The sequence below is a fragment of the Leptopilina heterotoma genome, unplaced genomic scaffold, assembly GCF_015476425.1.
Source record: "Leptopilina heterotoma isolate Lh14 unplaced genomic scaffold, ASM1547642v1 Lhet_114, whole genome shotgun sequence".
Classification (NCBI taxonomy): domain Eukaryota; kingdom Metazoa; phylum Arthropoda; class Insecta; order Hymenoptera; family Figitidae; genus Leptopilina; species Leptopilina heterotoma.
The window spans coordinates 438,868-451,490 of NW_025110833.1; the positions used below are offsets into that span (position 1 = coordinate 438,868).

Below are 12,623 nucleotides of genomic sequence, written 5' to 3' on the forward strand. Positions count from 1 at the left end.
TATTTGAAATAATATCGCACCTGAACGTCCCTTGAAAAATAGTTGTTCGTATAAATATGTACGGCATTGAAAATTCTAAGATCGTCGAAATGAAAAATGAGCTCAATAAAGTTGTCGAGAAAAGTATCCCGCATCCAAGCAATCCAACCGCTTCCTAAAAAAATCAATTAACATTTTTTGCTATAATTATGTAATTTTTATCAAGAGAAATTTTTTTTGCTTAACAAATTTATTATATATTATGAAGGAATTTCTTTTTTTTTTTGACATTTTGAAAATTTGAAAAAGTTGATTTCAATGAGGAATTTTTAACGAAAAATGAGGAGAAATTGTCAATTAAAGTGCAAAACAACTCTGTAATAATTGTATAGTCATTAAAGTTTCTCGACCTTCTATATCTTTTCAGAGAAATATATACATATATATTATTTGCATTTTCTAACTAGATCCGACTTAACTTTGATATTAATTAAACTGAAATATTAAACTATTTCACTTTAACGTAATTAGTTTTACTTTAATTACTTTGTCGTTCCTTTTAAAATAATTGCATTTTATTATATTATTTCTTTTTACTCGAGTCTAAAGAACTTGAAAAGTTCTTTGATGTATTATAGAATTTTTTAAATTTATAATTACAATTCTAATTAAATTTATTCTTTAAAAGATTGTTATATAATTTACCATATATTTTGAGAGGAAATATATCCTTTTGCAATTTAATTCTCTTATTCTCGTTTAGATATTTGCTTTAAATATTTGTAAAAATATTCGGAAAATTATGTTTTTTTTAATTTTATAAAATTTTTTAGTTTTATGAGTTTTAGATTTATATTTCCCTTCTGAGTTCTTTTGAAAATTTTGGTTTTTGTGTTAGGAATTTAGATTTGTGTTGTAATGAGTTTAAAGTTTGCTATAAGTTAAAAATTTCAAAAGGGACTATTTTTATTTTTCGATAAATGAAGTTTTTAAAATTTAGAATTTTGTGAGTTCTTTTAAGAGTTCTTTTAAGAGTTTTGATAAAACCCCTTCTAAGGGGTTTTCTCTTTTTGCTCTTATTTTGTTTCGCAAATATTATTATTATTTAACTTATTTAATTATTTCTTCTATAAAGCAGAAAAAAATTGCAACGCTTTGAAATTTTCTACAATTTAGAGTTCTATGAGTTTTATTCACAGATTTATGAATTTTTATAAGATTTTTTGCCTCATCATAAAGAGTTTTGCAAATAATTCTCCCTATTTATTCTGACAATAATAATATTTTGTTGCACTTTAACAATAAATTATATTTTTAGAATATATAGTTTTTAATGAGTTCTAATTTTCTTAAGTTCTATGAGTTCTTGTAAGAGTTGTGGAATTATTTGCAAAATATTTACAAATAATTCTAGTAACAGTTCCCTCTAAAGTAATAGTTCGAAAAAAGATACTGTATTTTAATATATTTTATATTAAAATTCATTTAAGAGTTTTCCTCACAGTTCTATGAGTTCCGATTGAAATTTTAGATCTATTAGTAAGAGTTTTTTAAATTTTTTATAAATAATTTTAGAAACTGTTTTCGTTACACAAGAAAATGAATAAAAGATGACATATTTCAAAAGATTTAAAATTCCATATTCTATGAGTTCTAATAAGATTTTTTGCTTAGTTGCAAAAATGTATGTTAAATAATTCTATTTTTCTGGAATTTCTAGTTGCTAAAAATTATTATTATGAGTTGTATTAATATATTAGTTTGCTCTAAAGTGAAAATAAAGACTAGTGTTTTAGTTTGTTGATCAATTAAATTCTCAAAATTTAAAGTTCTTTATGACTTCTAATTGGCTAAAATTCTGTGAGTTCCGCTTATAATTTTGAAATTATTAACAAAGATTTTAGAAAATATTTTCTAACAGATTCCCCTTTAGACAAAATCTAAAAATATCGTTACACTTTGAAATTTATGAGAAATTAAAAGTTCTGAAATTTAGAGTTCTATGAGTTTAAATTAAAAAAATTATGAGTTCGGATGAGAATTCTGTTTTCACAGCAGAATATTTTAAAATTAATCTAAATAACTTTGATCTAAGAGGAAAATTTAAAAGGATTTACCATACTCTAAAATTTTAAAAATCCATTTTTCAAAAATTTGAAATTTTATGAGTTTTGATAAGAGTTTTGTTAAATTTAGAAGTTTGATTTTAGTATTCTTCTCAGAATAGAGTGTTTTTAAATTAATGACAAAGAGTTTGCTCTAAATTGAAGGAGATACCAGACTTTTAAAATTCTCAAAATATTCAATTTTTCGAAAATTTTGGTTTTATGAGTTTTGATAAGAGTTTTGTTGAATTTAGAAGTTAGTTTTTTGGTAGTCTATTCAGAAAAGAGTGTTTTAAAAGCTAATATGACTTTGATTTAAATTTTAAAGTGAAAATTAAAGATACCATACTTATTAAATTAATTACTTATTAAAAAAAATTCAGTTTTTAAAATTTTGAATTTTATGAGTTTTGATAAGTTTTGTTTAATTTCGAAGTTGTTTTTTAGTATTCTCCTCTTGACAGAGTATTTTTTCAAAATTTTTTTTTCTTTTTCAAAGAAATTCAATTTTATCACTGTTTATGTTTCATGAACTTTTTGTTATTAGAAATTTCCAATTAAATAAAAAATTATTCAATTTGTCCAGAAATTTTAATTTACATTTCTGTTTGGAATTTTCGATTGAAACCAACTTTTAATATTTTCAACAATAATTAAGTTTTGATTTTCTTCGTTATATTGAAATAGAAAATGTTTTATCAATTTTTTTCCTCTCTCTCTTTCACTATTTGTTGTAATTTAAAAATATTTTTCTATCGTATTTTTTCGCTTTGAATAAGTAAATGTAATTTCAGTTTGTTCGTTATTGTGATTGAGTATATTATGACAGAAGGGAATAGGTCGCACAATGAGAAATCTATATTTGAATGATTGTTGATTTTAACAAAAGGAAAATTGAATAAGAATGAGTTATTGTAGTGTTTTGGTGACCTAATAAAATTGATGATGTCGCGTAAAGTGGATCAGTAGTGAATGTGTGTATTTGTATTTGTATTTGTATATATATATATATATATTTGGTAGTGAATCGTGATGAAGGATTAGATGGTTAATTAAGTATCTGTGGGAAATAGAAAGCAGTGCATCGTTGCAGCATTAGAATTACCTCTTCCATATCCGGTATCCATCCTGTAATTATCGGCACCGGTCTCTCCATCGATCAGTCGACCTAAGCCTCCAGAGAGTATTCCAGATTCTCTAGTTCCATCGTAAGAACTGTCGCTCAATTCGGCCATTGGAGAATCGGGCATTGTATAACTTATTAAGCCACCTGTAAATGTACATGAATTCCATCACTTCATGATTGAATTTTTAAATTATTTTAGCTGATGAAAGACGGAGATCTGTTATTAGATTTTCACTATTGAATTCAAAATTTTGGAATTATTTTTTTTCAATACAAATCGAATTTAAAATTTGTATTCGGAAAATTTAAAAAATAAAATTTTAACTGTACTGCTCCGATTTAAAGTCTAAAAATTAAACGAATAACTTACAATAATTAAAAATAGAAAATTAAAATTGAGTTAATAAAAATTCAAAATATTACAAATTAATAAAAAAGTAAATTCAAATAAAATAATTACACTGAGAAAACTATATTTGAATCAAACTTTGTTATACAGTCAACAAAAAATTATTTTTGAATTAAACATAATAATTTTGATTCAACACATAAAAATTTTCTGCGTTTCTGAAAATTAAATTTTTTTTTCTTTTCCTGTATAAATAAATAAATTATAATAATAAATAAAAATAAAAAAATATATATTCATATATAATATAGAAAATAAAATAAAAATAAATAAAAAAAACTAAATAAACAATTCAGTAATACATTATATTTTGGAATTTAGCGTCGGCTTCGTGAAGTTTTTAGCTCGAAACTGCGGAGAAATAAAATTTCTATTGCCATTGACAAAAAAAAAAATTGAATTCTAAATATGAACTTTTTTCTTTCCCATAAATCTATTTTAACTTTTAGACAGTTTTACATCTTTTGTGATAGATACGAAGAAGAAAAAAAGAATTTTTATTACGATGTTGCGATTTAATTTGCATATTTACGATTATTCGCGGGTAGCAGATGGTTTGTTATTAAAGTTCAATTCACTTAATATAGGAGGTAAAATCTTAATAAAAATAACTGTGTTTTTTCTAAAAACCGTTAAAAATTAATTAAACAATTTTTATCATCACACATTTGTCATCTTTTTTTTCACTCTTTTTTCAAATACATTAAATATTCTTTGTAAATTTATAAAATCAAAAATAAATTCACAGTAGATAACCTACATATATTTTAATTAATACATTTTATTTATTCAGTAAAATATATATTTGAAATGATAGAGAGGGTAGATTTTATTTTATATAACGGATGAAAATGTTTGGATGGAGTAAATTTGTATATATTATACATAGAGTTAATAAATTAGTATATGACAAATGTTGATGTTCTTCTATAAATATTAAATTAGTGACACATTTTTTTTTTAAATAAAATATTGAGTGAAATAATAAATAAAACAAAATGAATTTTTTTTCTTCTTCTGACCAGAATGAATTTTTTAATAATATTTCATTTTTTCAAAAGTTTTAATGCAATTATCTTGATAAATATCAAAATTCTTCACAAAAATTCAATTATTTTTAGAATTAAAAAAAAAAATTCTTTTCAAAATTTTATTCTTTTTAATTTTTCATAAATAACAATATTCATTACAAGAATTCAATTATTTTCAAAAGTAATAAAATTTTTCGAAGAAATTCAATTATTTTAAAAAAATTTAACGAAAATCTCGTCAAGAACTCAATTATCTTTATAAATAGCAACATTTTTCGCCAAAAATTCAATTATTTTTATAAATTTCAGCAAAATTCTTTGCAAAATTTTTATTATTTTCAAAAGTTTTTTGCAAATCAATGATTTTCAATGTTTACTATTTTCATAAAATCCAATTTTAAGAAACATTGAATTATTCAATAAAATAATAAAATTCGTTTCAATAATTCAATTATTTTCATAAATAACTTTTAATTTGTCGTATAGAAAATTGATTATTGTGAAAAACTTTTAAGCAATTCTGCAAAAGAATTGAATTATCTTGATATACAACCAAATTCTTACCATGCAATCAATTAATTTAAGGAATTTTAATAAAATTCAATTCCAAAATGCAATTATTTTGATAAATATCAAAATTCATCACAGAAATTAAATTTTTTTGAAAATGAATAATATTATACTTTGCAGAAATTAAATTAAATTAATTAAATTAAATTTATTTTTTGAAAATAATTGAATTCTTTCAATTTTTTTGACGAATATATTTAAAAATTGCATTGAAAGTAATTTAATTTTTATAGAGAATTTTTTAAAAATATTTTGAGAATAATTTAATTATTTTTTTAGGGAATTTTAAATTCTTGTTAAAATTGAATTTTATGGAAATTTTTTGAAAATAATTAAATTCTTTCGTGTAAGTTTATTTAAATTTGATTAAAAATAATTTAATTCCTGCAAAGTATTTTAGTATTTCAAAAAATAGTTGAATTGTTTCGAAGAATTTATTAAAATTTTAGCAAATAATTGAAATTTATGGAAATATTAAAAAAAAATTGTAATTCATTCGAGGAATTCAATTATAATTGTTTTGAAAATAATTGAATTCCTGCAAAGAATTTTACTATTTAAAAAATTAATTGAATTCTTGTGAAAAATTTTACAATTTATAAAAATAATTGAATGGTTTTAAATGGTTTATTACATTTTAGAAAATAATTGAATTTATTCGAAATCCATTAAAAAATTTTTGAAATTTTGAATTCTTCAGAGGAATTTAATAATTGAAATTGTTTTGAAAATAATTGATTTCCTACAAAGAATTTTACTATTTCAAAAATTAATTGAATTCTTGCGAAGAATTTTACAACTTATAAAAATAATTGAATTGTTTCGAAGAATTTATTAAAATTTTAGAAAATAATTGAATTCTTTTCAAAAATTTTATAACGAATTAAGAAAAAAATTAATTTCTTTCGCGAAATTTTATTGAAAGTAATGGAATTGTTTAGAATGATTTATTAAAATTTTAGAAAATAATTGAATTCTTTTCTGAAATTTTATTAAAATTTTTGGTTAAAAATAATTGGATTTTTGCAAAAAAATTTTACTATTTATAAAAAGAATTGAATTATTCTGAAGAATGTTATTATTTATGTATGAAAATAATTGAATTTTTGCGAAGAATTATATTAAATTTTTTGAAAATATAAACAATAATAATTAATTTTGTACTTAATAAGCGAATTTTTAAAATTTTGATTATGAAAGTATTTAAAAATTTATATTTGAAAATAAAAATTTTGTAATTTGCATAAGTTTGTAAATAAATGTAATAGACCAGTTTTTTTTTTAGTATCTAGTCATTTTTAGAGTGAATCGTAGAATATTTTCAGGGTCAGGGAAAAAATCAAAATTTTGTCTGGAAATTAGGGAAAACTCAGGAAAAAATAAAGTTTAATTTTTATGGCAACCCTGTCACAGTCGTGAAGAATCGAACTCGGTCTTTGTTGTTAGAAATTCAGTAGGGAAGCCACTTAGCCACATTGCATATATAAAGGAGTAATAAATAGTAGTAAAAACTAAAAAATGAATAATACAAAATAATGCTAAATAATAAATGTAAATAATAGTAATAAGTTTGAAAAAAATGACAGGATGATTGTGAAAATCTAATAAAGATTTTGAATGAAGATAGTGATTAAACATCATGATTTTATACTATATGAGTTCTTAATGGTTGAGAGTGGCTAATTTGAGGTGAGCAAAAAGGAAAAGGGTATATTGAGTGCTATAGCCTCCTTTCCTAGTGAGAAAATTAATAATAAATTGCTAAAATAGCAGACCATGCATGTTATATTCCATGCATTGATCGTGTTTAGAATCACCTAACTGCTCTCAATATTTTACGGCACATACACACATTCACATTTATACACATGTATACATTTTGTAACTATATAGCGTAATGTGTCACGCGATGTGGTCAAATGTTTTGGTCAGTGTACTTTGGGTCGACTAAGAAGGAGTTTACACCGTTAAGCCTAAAATATAAGCCTCCGCGAGCATAAACGGATATGCCTCCATGAGCATATACTCGCGTCTGCGCAAAGTGTTTGCCTGCAGCTGTGTTGTGAAAGAGTTTGCCTTGACCACGTGTTCGCGCAGGCGCAAATATATGCTCCTGGAGGTATATCCGTTTATGCGCGCAGAGGCTTATATTTAAGGCTTACGGTGTAAACTCCTTCTATTATGGCTTTTCGAGAGATTCGCGTTGGCAATACTCTCAGAGAAATTAATCCACGATACACCTGGAGCGACATATTTGGAGGGTTAAATTAACCCTTTGTAGAATATGTTTAATTACAGATAGTCAATTATATTTCTGGAGATAGTCAAAATGCCACATGTTATATATATATGTGTATTCATTTTCTCTATGTGCAAGTGTTGGTATTTAATTTCCTTCTATATATATGGAAGGATATTCATTGCTTTATTTGAATAATTATTCCAAGCGGAAACTTTACTCGGTATCTTCAAAGTTTATGTTTTGGGAAAATGTTTCTTTTTTTAAAAAAAAGAAAAATTGAGTATTTTAACAGCATGTGATTGTTACAGAATTCAATGTTAATTTTTTCGACCACTTTTCTCTTAAAATATTAAATAAATTAAGCTAGTTTTTTGTGAATAACTCTAAAATATCATAAAGAAGGGCAGTGATGTGAAAAAGTTTTAATATTTTTAAAATTATTTATTAAAAAATAACTTTAAAATTATCAGTTCTCAAAATCACTTTTAATCAATTTCTCGTCTTTTCCGATTTCAAAGTATTTTTTTATAATTTATTTTAGAATTATTAAAACTTTTGCACATCACTGCTCTTCTTTATTATATTTTAGAGTTATTCACAAAAAACTAGCTTAATTTATTTAATATTTTAAGAGAAAAGTGGTCGAAAAAATTAACATTGATTTCTGTAACAGTCACATGCTGTTAATTATCAATTGGGGAGAATTTCTTCATTGCTGTAATGAATTTTTAGGAGCTTTTAGTTCGTAATTGAAAATTGTGTTAAATATAAGGAAAGTAGTTTCTAAATTTTGGCTTTGGGAATAGTCGGCTGATAATTTGAACCAATATCAGTATTTTTACTAAATTTGGGTATTATTTGACTATTTAGTAGTTTTATGATTTTTTTTTACTATGAATGGAAAAACTATTAGTGGAAAGTTATTAAATTTGTAACTATTATGTTGTTATCCAGCTGAAAAAGTTCTATAGAATTTCACTAAAATAATTCTATATGAATTCTAGTGAATATTCTACAGAATATTAGAGAACATTTTACTTAAAAGTATAAAATAAAGTTCTTCATAACTATAAAACATGAAGAAATCGATCACTCCGAGTCTTCGACTCGGAGTGATCAATATCATCATGTTTTATATTAATTAAAGATGGCAAATTGATAAAATCATTATTTTATATTATAAGAATATTTTACTTCTTCAAAATTATTTTCATCATTTCAATTCAACTATTATTTTAAAGAATTTTTTACTAACATTTTTATTTAAATCAATTAATTTTCGAAAAAGTTCTTCGACAATTTTCAAAATCCATTTATTTACAATATTCAATTTTACAAATTTCAATTATTCGTCGTAAATTCTTTAATTAAATATATATTAGAAAATAAAAACTGTAAATAATATAAAAAAAAATTCAATTACACTTTTTCAAAAAAATTAATTTCAAAATTCCATTATTTCTAAGAATTCACGCTATATTCCTTTTAATATTCAATTATTATCTAAAATTTTAACTGAAATTCATTTTTAAATTAATTTTTACTAGAAAATTCTACTAGAATTCAATTAGGTATTTAAATACAAAAATGAATAATAATTTATTGAACAATTGATTGTTTCTTAATATTCAATTCTCATAAAGAATTTTATCAACATATTTTTAAATAATTCAATTCTTTCGACGATTTTTTATAAAATTTTTAAAAACAATTACATTTTCCGAGAAATTTGATTAAAATTATATTAAAAATATTTGAAATTCTGAATTGAGTTTTATTATTTATGAAAATGATTAAATTCCTAAAAAGAATTTTATTATTTAGGAAGATAATTGAAATTTTTATTAGAATTTTTAAAAATTTTTCAACATAATTGAATTTTTGCGAAGAATTTGATTACTTTTGAAAAAAATTTATTTGATTCAAATAACCGATTACTTGACTATTATCAATTAAATAATTACTTGAATCAAATAATTTTTATTTGAGTCAATTAAATAGTACTTGCTTCAAATAATGAAATTATTGACTCATATAATACAGATAATAGATAATAATAAATAGATAATAGACAACTAATCGGTTAATTGCATCAAATAAATTTTTTTTCTGAGTAATTATTTTTAACTAATTAGTTTATAATGAAATATTTTTTAACTGTAATTACTATATTTTTTGTCTGAATCAAATTGAGGGAGTAAAAGAACTAAAGTATATATATATTTTATATATATGAAATTATTAATTTTAACTAAATGAGGTGATAATCTATATGAACAAGATCAGCTTCGTAATTGATCGATCCGTTCTCGGAAGCAATTTCTATATAAATTGATTAATTATCACCAGCATGTATAAAATTTGGACCAGCCCAATGAATAACTATTAACTTGAAGTTTCAATATTGGTAGTCAATTAAAATATAAAAAAAATATTTAAGTGGATAATTGAAAAATTTGTCATAAAAAGACTCTAATTAAATTAGTAATGCCTGGTGAATTTTTATTTTGAGAGACAAATATATATTTATTTTTTAGATACAGGAAAAAAATATTAAAAATAACTTTTTTAAAAAACTGTTTTTTAGGACTAAAGTTTTATTAAAAAAAAATATTTACTAAAAAATTATTGTTAGACATTTTTACTGTTTTACTTTCTATCGTCTGTATTTTAAAAATTTCAGTAGTAAAGATCAAGTATTGCCAGACATTTTATCTGATTAGATTTCTAATTGAAAGCTCCGGCGCAGGAAGACATTTTCTATAATTAGGTTTTCAATTTTTTAGTAGTATAGGTCGAGTGTTGTTAGACACAACTTTCTTCAGTTTAAATTTAAATTTATTTAAGTAGTCATGCTCAAGTGCCGGCAGACATTTTTTATAAATAGTTTTTTAATTTTTTAGTAGTATAGATCGAATGTTATCAGGTACAAATTTTTAGTTTTAATTTAAAATCATTTAAGTAGTAAAACTCAATTGTTGGCAGACATTTTCTGTGTAATTAATTTTTTAACAATTAACCTCAATTGTTGTGAAAAGTTTTCTAAAATATTAATTTTCTAATATTTTTGTAGTAAAGCTTAAGTTTCAGACCCTTTATTATGTTATGTTTTAGTAGCAAATGTCGAGTGTTGCCATACACAATTTTTTTAAATTTAAAATTAATCTTTTTTTAATCTTTTTAGTGGTAAAAGTCGAGTTTTTTCAGACACACTTTTTTATTTGAGGATATTTGTAATAGTAAAACTAGTTTTGTTAGACACAATTTTCCTTTATTTGAGAAATTTTTCAGTAGTACAGCTCAAAATGTGTCTTCAGTTACTTCCATCGGTTCAATTTTTTTAATTCAGTAGAGGTCAGGTTTCACTATTTTTAGTGTCTTGTTTGAATAATTTGTCAGTAGTGAAGATCAATAGCGTTGTCAGACATTTATTATAGTCGTATTTTTAACGTTCAGTAGTAAAGTTTAATTTTCTAGTAGTAAAGCTCGAGTGTTGTCAGACACATTCTTTTAAAAATTATTTTAGTAGTAAAACCTAAGTGTTGTCAGATATTATCTAAAATTAATTTCTTAATTCTTTAGTAGTAAAGCTTCGGTGTTGTCAGACATGACTTATAATTAATTTTTCAGTAGTAAAAGTCGAGTCTTGTCAGACATTTATAATCAGGTAAAGTTTTATCAAGTTATTGGTAGTTTGGAAACAGTAGTGAAAACTTGTTATAGTCAGGCAATTCATTTTTTTTGAAAATAGGTTTTCGAGCAGTTGTAAAATTCACCTAAAGTTGAAAAAATTCTTATAAGTTTTTATTTGTTTCTTTTGTATTTTCTCTTCTTTTTCTATTTTAAAACTCAAATAATTAAGTCATGTGTGTAAAAAAAATCTTTGATGTTAATAATTACAAATTATTATTTTCTAAAAATACGAACAGAAAAAATTTATATTTTGCATTTTCTGTTTTTTGTAGTAAAAAAAATTGTGTTGCAAATGCGCCTCTTGTTGTGGTGTGAATATAATTTTTACAGCAATGTCTTGATGATAAGACTTTGAAAATCTCATAATCCGTAATAAATTCCATTATACTTGAGCCAAGAAAAGCTTGTCGCCAATGCATTTCACATATGACACACAAAGGACTTTATGAACATTTATTTTGTTTCACTATATACATATATGAGTTAAATATGTATGTATATACTTATATAGCGTTATGTTGATAATAGAGTTTCATGTCTTTGGGATAGAAATGTATCACTTTCTGTAATAGAAATACAGCCACTGTCTCGTGCCTCGCTTGATACCATTGAAACTATTATTTTCTCCCTAATGTCTCTCCCCTAGACACTCAGATATAAATCAACTGAGATAAAGAACAGTTATTTATTGCCTTAAAATAATTTATGATAGTTTACAATTGTTTTCTGTATATTTTCGCCTATGTGATCAAAACACACAAAGTTTTCAAGAGTCAAATTCCCATTTTATGTGTGAGAGTCTTTTAATTAATCAGTATAGTGAGGGTACTTCAAATTTAATGAAGTACTGCTTTTAATAATTTTTAATATCACTAACACTGACTTTATGATTTTTTAATTGAATGGCGGAGCGTTGTTATAAATTATTAAAATTAATATTTTATTCCTGCGAATAAGAGGTATTTAGTCGTTAAAATATCTTCAAGTTCTTTAGTTCTTTATTGTATGATTTTTTATTCAATTTTTTGTTCATTAAATTTCAAGTTGACATATATAGAATTATCTAATTTAAAGATTTGTCTTAATTTAAATTTTACTTGAGATTTATTCCGCTTTTAAGAATTCCAGTCATTCTACGTCATTAATAAGGATAGTGGAATTATCAAAAAATTGTTTGAAATATTGAAATAATTTTCTTTCGGTGATAATTATTTTAATGATTTAATTTTGAATAATGAAAGCAGGTTAAGAATGGGACTATACAATGAAGTATTTTATGTATATACATATAGAAGATGGGTAAATTGTACGAAGGTTTATTGCTTTTAATGAAGACTTCTTTTAATAAAATAACGGTGAAATAAAGCTGTAGATAAAAATAAGAAATGATATCCAACAGGAGCTGATATTTAGAAAAAGTAAAAATAGTGTACAAAACGAGATAAAGAAATTGGATCAGCTCGTTATG

General features: G+C 23.1%; 1 protein-coding gene and 1 long non-coding RNA gene across 2 annotated transcripts in view; one reads left to right on the forward strand and one right to left on the reverse strand.

Moving 5' to 3' along the window:
- LOC122506433 overlaps positions 1-12,623 on the forward strand; it is a 229,749-nt gene that overhangs the window by 20,925 nt on the left and 196,201 nt on the right. The window lies entirely within an intron of this gene.
- Positions 1-12,623, reverse strand: part of LOC122506402 (discoidin domain-containing receptor tyrosine kinase B-like) — a 165,607-nt gene that overhangs the window by 19,710 nt on the left and 133,274 nt on the right. Inside the window, exons 6-7 of the mRNA XM_043618549.1 lie at positions 3,190-3,354; positions 21-154 (exon numbers count right to left, since the gene is read on the reverse strand). Coding sequence (XP_043474484.1) covers positions 21-154; positions 3,190-3,354 — 299 coding nt within the window. The remainder of the gene's footprint in view (positions 1-20; positions 155-3,189; positions 3,355-12,623) is intronic.